This window comes from Grampus griseus, assembly GCF_964374135.1.
Source record: "Grampus griseus genome assembly, chromosome: 12".
NCBI lineage: Eukaryota > Metazoa > Chordata > Mammalia > Artiodactyla > Delphinidae > Grampus > Grampus griseus.
In genome coordinates, this window is record NC_139006.1 from 20,973,311 (window position 1) to 20,985,502 (window position 12,192).

General features: G+C 41.7%; 1 protein-coding gene across 2 annotated transcripts in view; it reads right to left on the reverse strand.

Moving 5' to 3' along the window:
* The window catches only part of PITPNB (phosphatidylinositol transfer protein beta), a 61,912-nt gene extending 52,733 nt beyond the window's left edge, over window positions 1-9,179 (reverse strand). For both annotated transcript variants that reach the window (XM_082667691.1, XM_082667692.1), the window contains exons 1-3: window positions 9,079-9,179; window positions 4,385-4,415; window positions 1,458-1,603 (exon numbers count right to left, since the gene is read on the reverse strand). In XM_082667691.1, the coding sequence (XP_082523817.1) occupies window positions 1,458-1,603; window positions 4,385-4,415; window positions 9,079-9,098 (197 nt within the window). In that variant the 5' untranslated portion in view covers window positions 9,099-9,179. The remainder of the gene's footprint in view (window positions 1-1,457; window positions 1,604-4,384; window positions 4,416-9,078) is intronic.
* Between the last annotated feature and the right edge of the window lie 3,013 nt (window positions 9,180-12,192).

The following is a 12,192-nucleotide window of genomic DNA, read 5'->3' on the forward strand; positions in this document are numbered from 1 at the left end:
TCACACAGGAAATTCAAAAGGCCAAATTAATATGAAAAGACATTCAACTTCACTAATAAAGAAATGCAAATTTAAACAAGGGGCTATTTTTTTGTGTATCAAATTGGCAAAAATTAAAAAGATAGAAAAATATGGGAAAACAAATGTTCTCAAACTCTTGGAAGGCAATCTGGCAATAATATCAAAATTTTAAAGGAGCATGGACTTCCAGCAATCCTACTGTAATGAATTTCTCCTAGAGAAATAGTAACCTAAGGCATAAAGACTTAAAGAAATACTACCTGTAACAGACAAAAAGAAAAATACCTAAAACACCTAAATCAACCTACCATTCAGAGAATGGTTAAGTAAACTATGCTTATGTCCACACCAAAAAATTTTACTCAGCTTTAAAAAGAATGGAAAGGGCATTAAATAATAACAACATGAAAGGATGCTCATGATATATCACTGCATGAAAATTAATGCAAAGTGCATAACCATATGTATGGTATGATCTCATTTGCTGTGGGAAACAATAAATGATACAAGTGACATATTTCTATGTTTTTTATTAATTAATTTATTTATTTTTGGCTGTGTTGGGTCTTCGTTTCTGTGCGAGGGCTTTCTCTAGTTGTGGCAAGCGGGGGCCACTCTTCATTGCGGTGCGCGGGCCTCTCACTATCACGGCCTCTCTTGTTGCAGAGCACAGGCTCCAGACGCACAGGCTCAGTAGTTGTGGCTCACGGGCCTAGTTGCTCCGCAGCCTGTGGGATCTTCCCAGACCAGGGCTTGAACCCGTGTCCCCTGCCTTGGCAGGCAGATTCTCAACCACTGCGCCACCAGGGAAGCCCTCTATGTTTTTTAAAAACTTATTTGAATACGTATAGAAAATGATCTGTAAGGATAAACTCTAGGCTGTTTCTAGTTTCTCTCTGGAGTTATGGGTGTGTGATGATGTGAGATGGGGACTAAGTTTTTAATTTATAATCTTCTGTTTGAATTGTTTAATAAGCAGACAGATCACTGTATAATTTAAAAATAACTAATAAAGGGCTTCCCTGGTGGCACAGTGGTTGAGAGTCCGCCTGCCGATGCAGGGGACACGGGTTCGTGCCCCAGTCCAGGAAGATCCCACATGCCGTGGAGTGGCTGGGCCCGTGAGCCATGGCCGCTGAGCCTGCGCGTCCGAAGCCTGTGCTCCGCAACGAGAGAGGCCACAACAGTGAGAGGCCCGCGTACCGCAAAAAAAAAAACTAATAAAGGGGGAGAAACACTCTCAAAAAATTAAAATGCAACATATTAGCACAATGAAAAAAAAATTCTTTGGGGGGGGGTCACATTACAATTTTTTAAAGCACCTCAGCACATCTACTAGTGAGTTAGGTAGTTACATACTGAATAAGTAGGCTGGGTAGTCAAAGCGTGATTGTTTAATATGATGACTAAGCACCAAATGTTAACACCCTGCTTACCTCTTCAGGTGATAAATTTTGTGTGTATACTGTCCCTTTTCTCCATCCTTTTCATAAGGTTCATTCTTTAAGACTTCAATTCCTTCTCCACCACCAGTCTCATTCTTACTGGCTTCTGCAACAGAGTAAAGCTGCCCAACCTGATACTGAAATATCAAAGAGTACAGAATTTCAATAAGTCAGCATAAATGCAGGAACTTCCTGTGCTAAAATCTTATTGTAGATATAGAAAAGCACATCCAAACCATTTAGCACATGTGTTCTATATGAAAACATGACTCAAATCAGAAATCAATATGTTTAGAGAGACAAACACCAGATGATCATACAGCTTCAAGAAACTATAATATTTTACAAGATTTCCATTATTTAAGAAAACTGTTGGTTACAAATATTCTGGTGCTTTAACATATACTATCCACTTATCAAGAGATCTTGACACTTGTTTCAGTTTTTTGAATAATAAATATACATTTGTATTTTCCAAAGCATTTTCATATCTATTATACCTCATTTAGTTTCACAAACTTCTAAAGAAGGTATGGAAGGAACATAATTGTTACTTCGCCAAATAAGAAAGCAGAGCAATCAGAATACCGTTCTCAATAATGAGGAATATACAGTGTAACAATAAAAGCCTGCAAGTACAAAGAACCATTACAGTCTAAATTTTAGTACACCTCTGGGGTGTTCTTTTCCATGCTTATGTATATGACATGGCTGATTTGGCCCTTGCCCACCTAAACACAAACAGTACTGGGTATCCAGGGTCAGAACAGTTAATTGTGAAGTTCTCTAGTAAACAGAAACTGTTTTTAAAGTATTTATAAATATCCAAGTATTACCATAAAAGGCAAGAAATTGCTGATAGTGGTTTCTATTTCATTTTAAAGTGAATGAGAATTCTCAGTGGACTTCACCCATACCTGTAGGTGGGCAGTATTGTTCTATGCCAATCTGGAGTTTCTAACAGTTCCAACAAATGATAAAAAGCAAAGTTCTTGTGTTCTAATTTGTTCTAGTGACTCAATCATGGCATTATCTCCAGTCTCTACAAATTTGGCTAAATTTCTTCCTTCCAATGAAGACAGCCTTGAAGAAAGGTTTTTTTCTTTTTTAAGCATATTTTCAAAGAAAAGCTACCTCTCAAAAGTAATAATTCAAAACTAACATTTTATTTGAGGAATAAAAAAACAGGGGTGGTTGTAAGCTTAGTAAATATTCATATCTAAAAAGCCCATGGGAGTATGATGCTATCTTGCAGGTTAATTTACACATACACACACACACACACACACACACACACACACTCTCAATTTGGAAAGATTTCTTAAACGCATCAAAAAAGTTTTTGTAGAGATTTTAGACTGCAGAAAGGGCTTTTTTCTTTTGGTTTTCATGATACAACACCAGGGTTAGTCCAGTAATGCTACAATCCTTACGTCCTTCAAAATATACTTCTCAACACTGTGATATTTTGAAAACATGATTAAAATGTCTCTAAGCCAGAGGGTAAATTTGATCTTGGTCAGGAACAGAGTAACAAAAACTTACACAGGAAGGACAACAGTATCCAAAAATATGCTATTAATGGACTGATATTTTGCCACATGCTACTAGGCTCTCATTCTCATTTTTAAGGATAACTTAAAGACAAGAGGCATGTTTTATTAAGTCCAAATATAACAAAAAGCTGAGATTATTTTGGGTGACAATACTAAGACTCAGAAACTAGCTGAAACCAAAAGAAAAATTTAACAGAAACAAATGTCAATTTCCACATTCAAGTTCAAACAATTGTACAAGTAAAGAACAGGGGTGCCTGGCTTGTCTCGAGTGTTCTAATTCACTTTAATACAGAAACCTCAGGCACTACTGAGGTACATGCGGCTATGTTCAAGTCTACATGAAACAGTGACACACAGCTACTCCTTTTAAGTTCCTGCATTTTATTTTTTTTCTGTCTGCCTTCTGTCAGCTGTCACATCTTAGGTTATCAGTTTGTTTTGTCCCACTTCCAATTCACTGCTTCTAATCGAGTGTCAGCTCTAGGAAAACCAGATAACCTAAGAGTGCAAGCTGTGCGCAAGTTACAGAAGGACCCAAAGGCCTTTATGGGTTTTCCTACACGTATCTTGATTTCTCAGAAGCTGTCTCTGCTTTTATCCTCATTCCTGGCTATACTACAGAGAGCTACAACTGCAGGACATGCAAGTTCTGAATAGGTGATGCATTTCTGTACCGTGCGGATCAAGGGAGACAATGATCTCTCACGGTTCTGTGGTCAGACTGTGTTGGGAACACTTTTTCAGTTGGGAGCAACAACTACAGCACGTGCAGTGAGCGGTGAGACGAGCTTGTGAGTAAGTCTGGAGATCACATTATATTAGGCCAAATGAATGTGCTGGGAATGTTTAACCTTGTGACCTCACGCAGAAAAGATGGAACAAAAGGGCCAGGAGGAGGAGAGAGAATTGTCCAAAAAATACCCTGAAAGGTCACCATGTGCAAGACAGAACAGGCTTACTTCTCTTTGCTCAAGTGGAAGGAACTGTAAACAACAGGCAAACTTTATAGGAAAGCAGATTTTGGTTTAAAGTAATGACAAATGTTTAAAATATTTAACAGTAAAGTAGGCTGCTTCTCCAAGCAGCAAGTGACTTAACCCTAAAGTGCCTAAGTTGAGGCTGGAACCTTCTTTCTCTGGGATACTGTAGATAGAACTCCTGCACCAGACAGGAAGTTAATCTACATTCTGAGATCCTTCCAAAACAAGGCAGTGTTAACAGAAATTCATTTACAATTAATTATCTCTAACACATCATAATTCACTCTGTCATATAAACTGCAAAGTAAAGGTAAATGAATACAATGAAAATATGTCTTTAGATTAGCGTATCAAAATAAACTATGTAAGCAAGACTTACCTCCTGAACCGAACATGGCAAAACCACACGGCTAAAAAGACAAAAGAATAACAAATATGTTAAACATGAAATAGTTGGCTTTAAAACACAGATCTCCACGATTAAAGAGGTTTCGTTTTAAATCCAATGATAGCTTAGTACAAGATGTTGTTTATGGAAGAGGGTCTTTGCAATGACTACAGCTCTAAATAAGAGTTTTTAAATGGGGGAAATAAAACTACCCATTCCTGGCTCTCAACAATCACTTGCATTTAGCATCCTCATTATACCAGGACCCCAAAAACGCAGTTGTAGAAATTCTTGTGAGGAGTAAAGGAACAAGAGAAAACTCATCACTGAACATTGCAGGGTACAGGATATATTATTTGTAGACTGCCTGGTCAGGTTGTCCTTGTGAAACTTTAAGTATGGTTTCATTCTCCATCTATGTATTATGCATTTTGTTTTTATGATACTTTCTCCCAGAATACATGTCTTGAATCTCACGAATGAATGCCTCCAAAAATTGTTCCCCACTACCCAATTATTCCTCAATTTTATTAGAAAAACAAGTAAAAGGTCCTTTAGACTTAGTAAGAAAAAACTTTACCATGGAAAATACATTGAACTTTATAAATATAACCCCTTTTCAATATAAGGTTTCTGTGTTTGATCTTGTCCAAGAGTTTGTTACTGTACATACAAAAGGACCAGTATAGAGGCATAATGCTCCTAAAGATGAATTCGAAAAAAGAATTCTATGATGTATTATTTTATATATCAGGATATTGCATTTTATCTCCAGATTTTTATAGGGAAGTACCCTCACACTTATTTCCACAATAAGCTCTGAAAACCAAGGCCATCCCTGAATATCAAATGTCTTATGATAATAGCTGGTGTCCAAGATAGCAACTTTTTCTTTTTTGGCCTGGTCATTCTTAGACTTTTCCCTCCTAACCATCAAGCTACCATAGCAGTGCCATTTAAAATCTTATTTAACTCTTTCTACTATGAGAGAAAAAAAAATATCATGGCATTCACCTCAATTTTCATTTTACAGAAAATTCCCAGTAGTTTTCCTCATTCCAACTTCTCTTCAGCTCACTTTTCACCTGTTTCTCTCTCCTTAGTCTCCTCAAACAACGATGCTTGAAAGCCCACATCACCTTAATCTCCAACACGTGTAAAACACGTCTCCTGTTACTCCCTCCTCCTTGACTACTGGGGGGTCACTCATCACTCTGTCTTTCTGATAATGGTCATCTAAAGACAACGAACATTCTCAAAGTCACAATGGTTACTAATTTTTATTCTCATCAAGAATAAACTTGTTATACAAAATCCTTCCAAACCTAATCATTTTAGCTGTCTCCTCAGGGTACACACTAACTTGCTCACTGTCTCAGTAACAGAAAATGAACTAGGGCGGAGGCAGGGGGAAGACTATGATACAGGCTGGGAGCATATTTTGGGAGATACAGACAAAGATACAGTTTGGGAGCATATTATCAGGGTCTGGAATACAATGGTAAGAAATCTATTAAATTTATTAGACAACAAGGAATCCTGGAAGGTTGTTCCAAAAGGTAAGTGACATAACTACAGCTAACCTGAAGGCGTCATCTGTAGGTGGTTAAAAACATTGAGAAGCAGGAAGGTGAGAAAAAGCCATCTTTTGGGAGGCAGGGCAAGGATGTACAAAGGTCCAAATGAGGATGCTGGGATGCAGAGGAAATGGAAGGAAAGAACAGAAAGGAAACAGTTAAAGACTTCCCTAAAGTTTCACAAAACCAAAGAATCACTGCTGAGTAATTTTAACAACTACTCACTAGTAGGAAGATCCCTATTTTTATATACTAACACTTTCAGGGAAACTTACTTCACAAAATGAAAATGACTGATAAAGACATTATGAATGAATGATGAGTCAAGTAACTTCTTCAAGATTTGCTTAAGAAAAAGTAAAAGAGAAAAGAAACAGGCTTTGATTTTGTATTATTATTCTAAAAGCAGTATTCAACTTTTAGAGCAATTTGAAATTTTTCAAACTTCTCTGAAAATCCTTCTAAAATAATTTTCCAGATCGAACTACAAATAGTTCTTTAAAACCAGGACTTTTACACTAATGGCAATTTCATCTATTGCTTAAGCAACAACCTGAAGGGAACTCCCCAACCTGAGAAAGTTATTTCTAACCTTTTAATTCATGTCAAAAATAGATGGCATTTTTTAAGACAGCAAACATTTGCCAAAGTATATTACAGTTTACCAACATCTTCACATAGGAATGACCTATTCATTGCTCCTGACCAAAAACAATTTTAGAAAGTTGACGTGTGAGTAGGAAGAATCATTTTTTTTGTTAAAAAACACTGAGTTCTTACAGTGTGCTAGACTAGATGCTGTGCGGTACCGGGAATACTTAAATAAAATAAGAAACAGCCTCTGACCTCAAAAAGTCTAGGAGGAAATGGGAATTCCCTAGCGGCCCAGTGGTTAGGACTCCATGCTTTTACTGCCAAGGGACCAGGTTCAATTCCTGGTTGGGGAACTAAGATCCCACAAGCCACGCCTCAGCCAAAAAAAAAAAAAAACTCTAGGAGGAAAAAAAAAGTCTAGGGGAGACATACATGAGGAGTGAACATTAAGAAATGTAATTGTATAACTCCTCCAGAAAAAGTATTACACCTTGAACACATTTCAACACTTGTTACCTCGGCACATTAAAATTTTTATAAAGAAAGTAATGATTCACAAAAAGCACAGCATGCAAATTCCCAATGAGAAGTTCTTTCCATGATTTAGCCTGATACTACTCACATAACTGTCAAAGGGATCTACTGAACACTTAATTCACATTTTAGGAGGGAGGAAATAACTCAGAAAAATGACTAGATCTATGACCTAAAATCAGTTCTGCAATGCACTTGCTATGTGACTTGGGCCAAGTCAATTTCCTCCTGTCTTATTTCCTCCAGAAGTCTTAATATCTGCCACTTATCAGTTACAAAAATTTCAGAGTAATAAATGAGATAACACTTGCATGATACATTGTACAATCGACTTGGAAGAAAAATTTTTATAAATCCAAAGTTCAATACTATAAATAAGCTTTAACTGAAAATGTGTCTTTTCTCAGGATCCCTGTCACTGAATAAAGTTATAATTTTTCATTAATTTATTTAACAAATATTTATTGAACACTTACTATGTGCTGGAGACTATTCTATGAGCTGAGGATGTGAGAGTGAGCAAAACAGACAGATTCGTGGAGTTTACATGCAGTGAGAGAACACATCTAGTAAAATAAAAAAAATAATCATTGTGCTGCATGTTAGTGGTGATAACTGCTATGGAGAACAATAAAGCAGGGAAGGCAAACACCAAATGGGGGGGGGTGCAATTAGATCTTCAGAGAGGGATTCCCTAAGGTGATATTTAAGCAAAGACCTGAAAGGAGGTGAGTTAGTGAGATGAGGGAAGAGCTCTTCATGCAGAGGGAACAGCAAGCAGAAAGGCCCCGAACTGAACTTTTCCTGGAGTAGTGGAGGAACAGCAAGAAAACTTGTGAGCTTGGAAGGGACAAGGGAAGGGACGTAACTGAAATCACAGCACAAAACAGTGTTAAGACCTCCTAGGCTATAGTAAAGGCATTGGCTTTTATTCTCAGTGAGATAAGGAGTCTGAAGGATTTTAAGCAAAGAAGCGACAGGAGTGACTTTTTAAAAGAAGTTTGAGAACTAACACTAAAAATAAGCTGTCCGGAGTTAGCTAAATTAAGCCAAGAATTTTAAGAGTTTAAAATCAAAAGAGCATTTGAAAAACCCAAGAACGGGCCACACTCGAAATCCCTAGTTGCCCAAGGGATGCTGACAACACGAACCAGCTGTGACAGCTGAACATTCCCTACCAACCAGATTTCCTGTGATATTCACAATCCCTGCCGGTAGGAAATGCCATAACTTTTCAACAAAACCACTTCGCCGGTCTGATGCACCTGGAAACCCTTTTATCTGACCAACCACATGTTAACGCCTCATCTAAACCCCGGGAAGTACACGGAGCCCAGAGTGTCACCCCATCTTAAAGATGTAGAAACTGAGACTCAGAGCAGAAAGATGGCTCTCCCGTGAAGGGAGAGCTTCACTTCCCAGTGAAGAGCATGTTTTCCGGACTCCCGACTCCAGCATGAACTTCAGGGCACCTACGTCCCACCTCCAGCCCCGACACCAGGGCTACCTTTACCTGGCAAGCCCACCTCCCGCGAGTTACAGACAGGCTCCACCCCGGACGAAAACCCACAGACCCATCGCGTCTCCCCCACTCTTGGGCTTCGGCTGGGTCCCACCCGAGAGCCTGGGGATGGGCCCAGGTTCAGACTAGGGTGAGGGGGTTAGGGAGAGAAGGCGGGTCCCAGCGGAAACTCCCGGCCGCGCCTTCCTGAGCCACGCGCTGCAGCTGAGACCCTGCCGCCTCCGCCCCTGGGTGGGGAGAGGGCAGCACTGTTACCACGACAACGCCAGGGGGGCCTGGGGGCGCGCCGCGGAGGGGCCTAGAGCGGGCCGGGGGCGCGGGCCGGGGGAGGGGGTGCGCGCAGGGAGCGGCCGGCCCGAGGCTCGCTCCTTCTTAGGAATATTCCGCCACTTCTCAATCAATGATTCTCCCACCACAGCCGTCCCGGAACCTCGCTCACGCCCACCGATCCTACTCACAATTCTTTAATCAGCACCATCTTCCCGGAACCCCTTCACAGCTGCCGCCACTACCTCTACCACCGCCGCCACCGCCGCTACCGCCTCTCACGGCGCCTGCGCGGCCCCGCCCCCTGCCTCCCGGGCCGCTGCGGCGCCTGCGCGTCCACACCCTTCCGCCACGACCCGTCACGTCAGCGCGCGAGAGGAGCTGCTCGGCCCCGCCCCAGTTCCGCGCCCCGCCCTGGGCGCGCGAGGTTTCTACTGCGGCTGTGCGGCTCAGCGCGCGCTAAGCGCGCGGTCGGTTGTCTCGCGTCGGCGATTCCGACCTTCAGTCAAGTTGTCTCGAGGTGGCTGTGCAGCCTACGCTCTCTGGTGAGTTTTCCAGTCGGTTCCCTCGAAGTCGTTTTCTGGTGACCAGAGCTAAACTTTCTCTCACTGCTCTTGAGAAGGAGGCCCGCCTTCTTCACAGACCCCTCACTTCAGAAGTCCGTGTTAAAGACTCGAGACGGGTCGGAGAGGGGTTGGACGGGTGGGCGGCTCGCGCGCCGGTTCCACGAGCCCAGAACCAAGCCGCGTACAGCTGTGGCTGCACGAGTTCCCAACGCCCACACCCCCTGCCCCCGAATCCAGAATCCCGCCGTGGCTGTGACCCGACCGCAGGGGCGTCCGACCCTCCCGACCAGCCCCCCGGGGGGAAAGGGGGTGCGCGCCCTTAGGTCCCGGAAAGGGGGCCTGTTGTGGGGAGACGCTAGCGGGTCCCGGTGAAGGCCCCACACGACTCGGGCGCCAGCCTGAAAGCCAGGAGGTGGCCTTAGGAGGAGTTGTAGCGCAGGGTCACTCGCTTGCTCTGTGCTAGTCTCAGGTCTAGGCCCTGGGATACACCTGGAAGCAAAATAGACACTGTCCGTGCCCTCACTTGGAAACAGAGAAGAGAGAATTTGGCGTAGTGGTAAGTGCTCTTCCATGAGTACGGTAACAGGGTAGAGGCGAAGGCAGAGCAATCAAGGGAAGGACTCTCCGGAGGCCACGGTTGAGCCTGATGTTAGCCCAGCCTGTGAAGATGGGGGAGGCATCCCAATTAGAGGAAAATAGACCGGGAGGCTGAAATACGCTTAGAGTAGTAGTTGAGGAGCAGGTGGAGGCCAGGTGTGGCTAGGACGTCTTAAGTGTGCGGGGCAGGGGGGGAATCAGCAGGGACTAAGCAACTAGGCCATAGTAAAGAGTTTGCGTTGTATGCTAAGAACCATGAGAAGTTGTTGAAAGGTTATTAAAGGAATTTTAAAAATCATTAAAACACTTCTACATAAATTTATATGGAATACACCCAGGGGAGTTAGGGCTGCCTCCAGAAAAAGTAATAGTAGTGAAATATTTGCCTAAAGCTGGAAACTTCTCCTAAGGCAGTCGCTGGGATCCACTGAGTTTCTTTGATGTGTGAAGCACTATGCTAGTTATTGTGATGGTGAAGATTCAAGGAAACACATGCTCTTACTTTCAGGGAGCTTAGAAACTAGGAGCAGCTTCTGTTGATTGGGAATCTGTTGTATGCCTTCTGTCAGTATGCTTACTGACTTTTTTCTAGATAATAGTAGGTAAAAAGTTGAGGCATGTAGACAATATTTAGGACAAATAATTGTTCTCAGTTATGGGAAGAAGGAGGTTATGGTCAAAACATAGAAGATACTTAAAGGTAAGAATAGACAATCTACAGATTTGAATACTATACCAATGAATATGAGCACTGGTGGATTTTTTTTAAGATCCAAGGAGGTAATATTAGTTAAGTAGTCATTTTAGTAGTTTCTCCCCAGATGTTATGCAGGCGGAAGATATAAATAGCTTTAAAAACGTGAATAAAGTTGTGGTTGATGTGCTTAATTAGTCATTAAGAAAAATTAGAACATTGCAGAACATTTCTGTAACTTCTGAAGTCTTCCCACAAGTGTTCACTAATTCCATTCTCTGCATAGTACAGGTGCTGCTCATAGTAACACTCATATGTTTGTAAAGTAAATGAAGAGATAGTGTGCTGGGTGGAGCATAAGTCTGAACTAGTGTACAGCATGGACATTGTCTCCATTCCCCATGTAAAGATGCATAGTAAAACAGTCAATTGAAAACCACAAGATACAGACTTCCTTGGTGGTGCAGTGGTTAAGAATCCGCCTGCCGATGCAAGGGACAGGGGTTCGAGCACTGGTCCAGGAAGATCCCACATGCCGCGGAGCAGCTAAGCCCGAGCACCGCAGCTACTGAGCCTGTGCTCTAGAGCCCACGAGCCACAACTACTGAAGCGCACGCCTAGAGCATGTGCTCCACAACAAGAGAAGCCACTGCAATGTGAAGCCCAGGCACCGCAGCGAAGAGTAGCCCCCACTCGCCGCAACTAGAGAAAGCCCATGCGCAGCAACAAAGACCCGGTGCAGCCCAAAATAAATAAATTAATTTAAAAAAAAAAGATAAATTAGCCAGTTTAGGTGTATGTATTTGTGGGCAACAAAAGATACTAATTCAGAATTAACTAGGTTGATAGAAAATATGAAATCTGTATACCTAAATACCTGTACATCTGCTTAAGAGATAAAAAAGGCAGAATGAGGGAATATTGAAGAAGACTAGAGAGTAGGAAAGACGAACCATCACCCCAAAATGACAAAGAAGGAAATATAAAGCAAAAGATTATGACACATGAAAAAATATAAGCTAATGGATTGTGTGGCATTTTCTTGTTTTAAAACTAAAGATGTTGAATCTTACGCATTTTTGCAAATATGGACATACGATGGGATATAACTTATTAGTAATTGTTTCCGGTTGTGGAAAAGATCCACCCTCTTTTTTAAGCCTGATACCTGTTGTCCCTTGTTCTAACTTTCATCCTTCAGCAAAGGTAACCTTTACACACAAGATGTCTAATTGAATTTAATTCTACAAGCCTCATAGAACCACCAGTCTCATTACTTCTCGTATACAATTTGGAACAGAGCTCGTTACAGTAAGGATGATGGTAGATTTTACTGAGGCAAACCAATGAGCACAAGCAATGTTTGGAACATTTATGCACTAGTTGATAAAGTACAACTCTGGTCAAAGAAATTTGGATGGTCCTTCAAGTACTATAAGTGAATATGG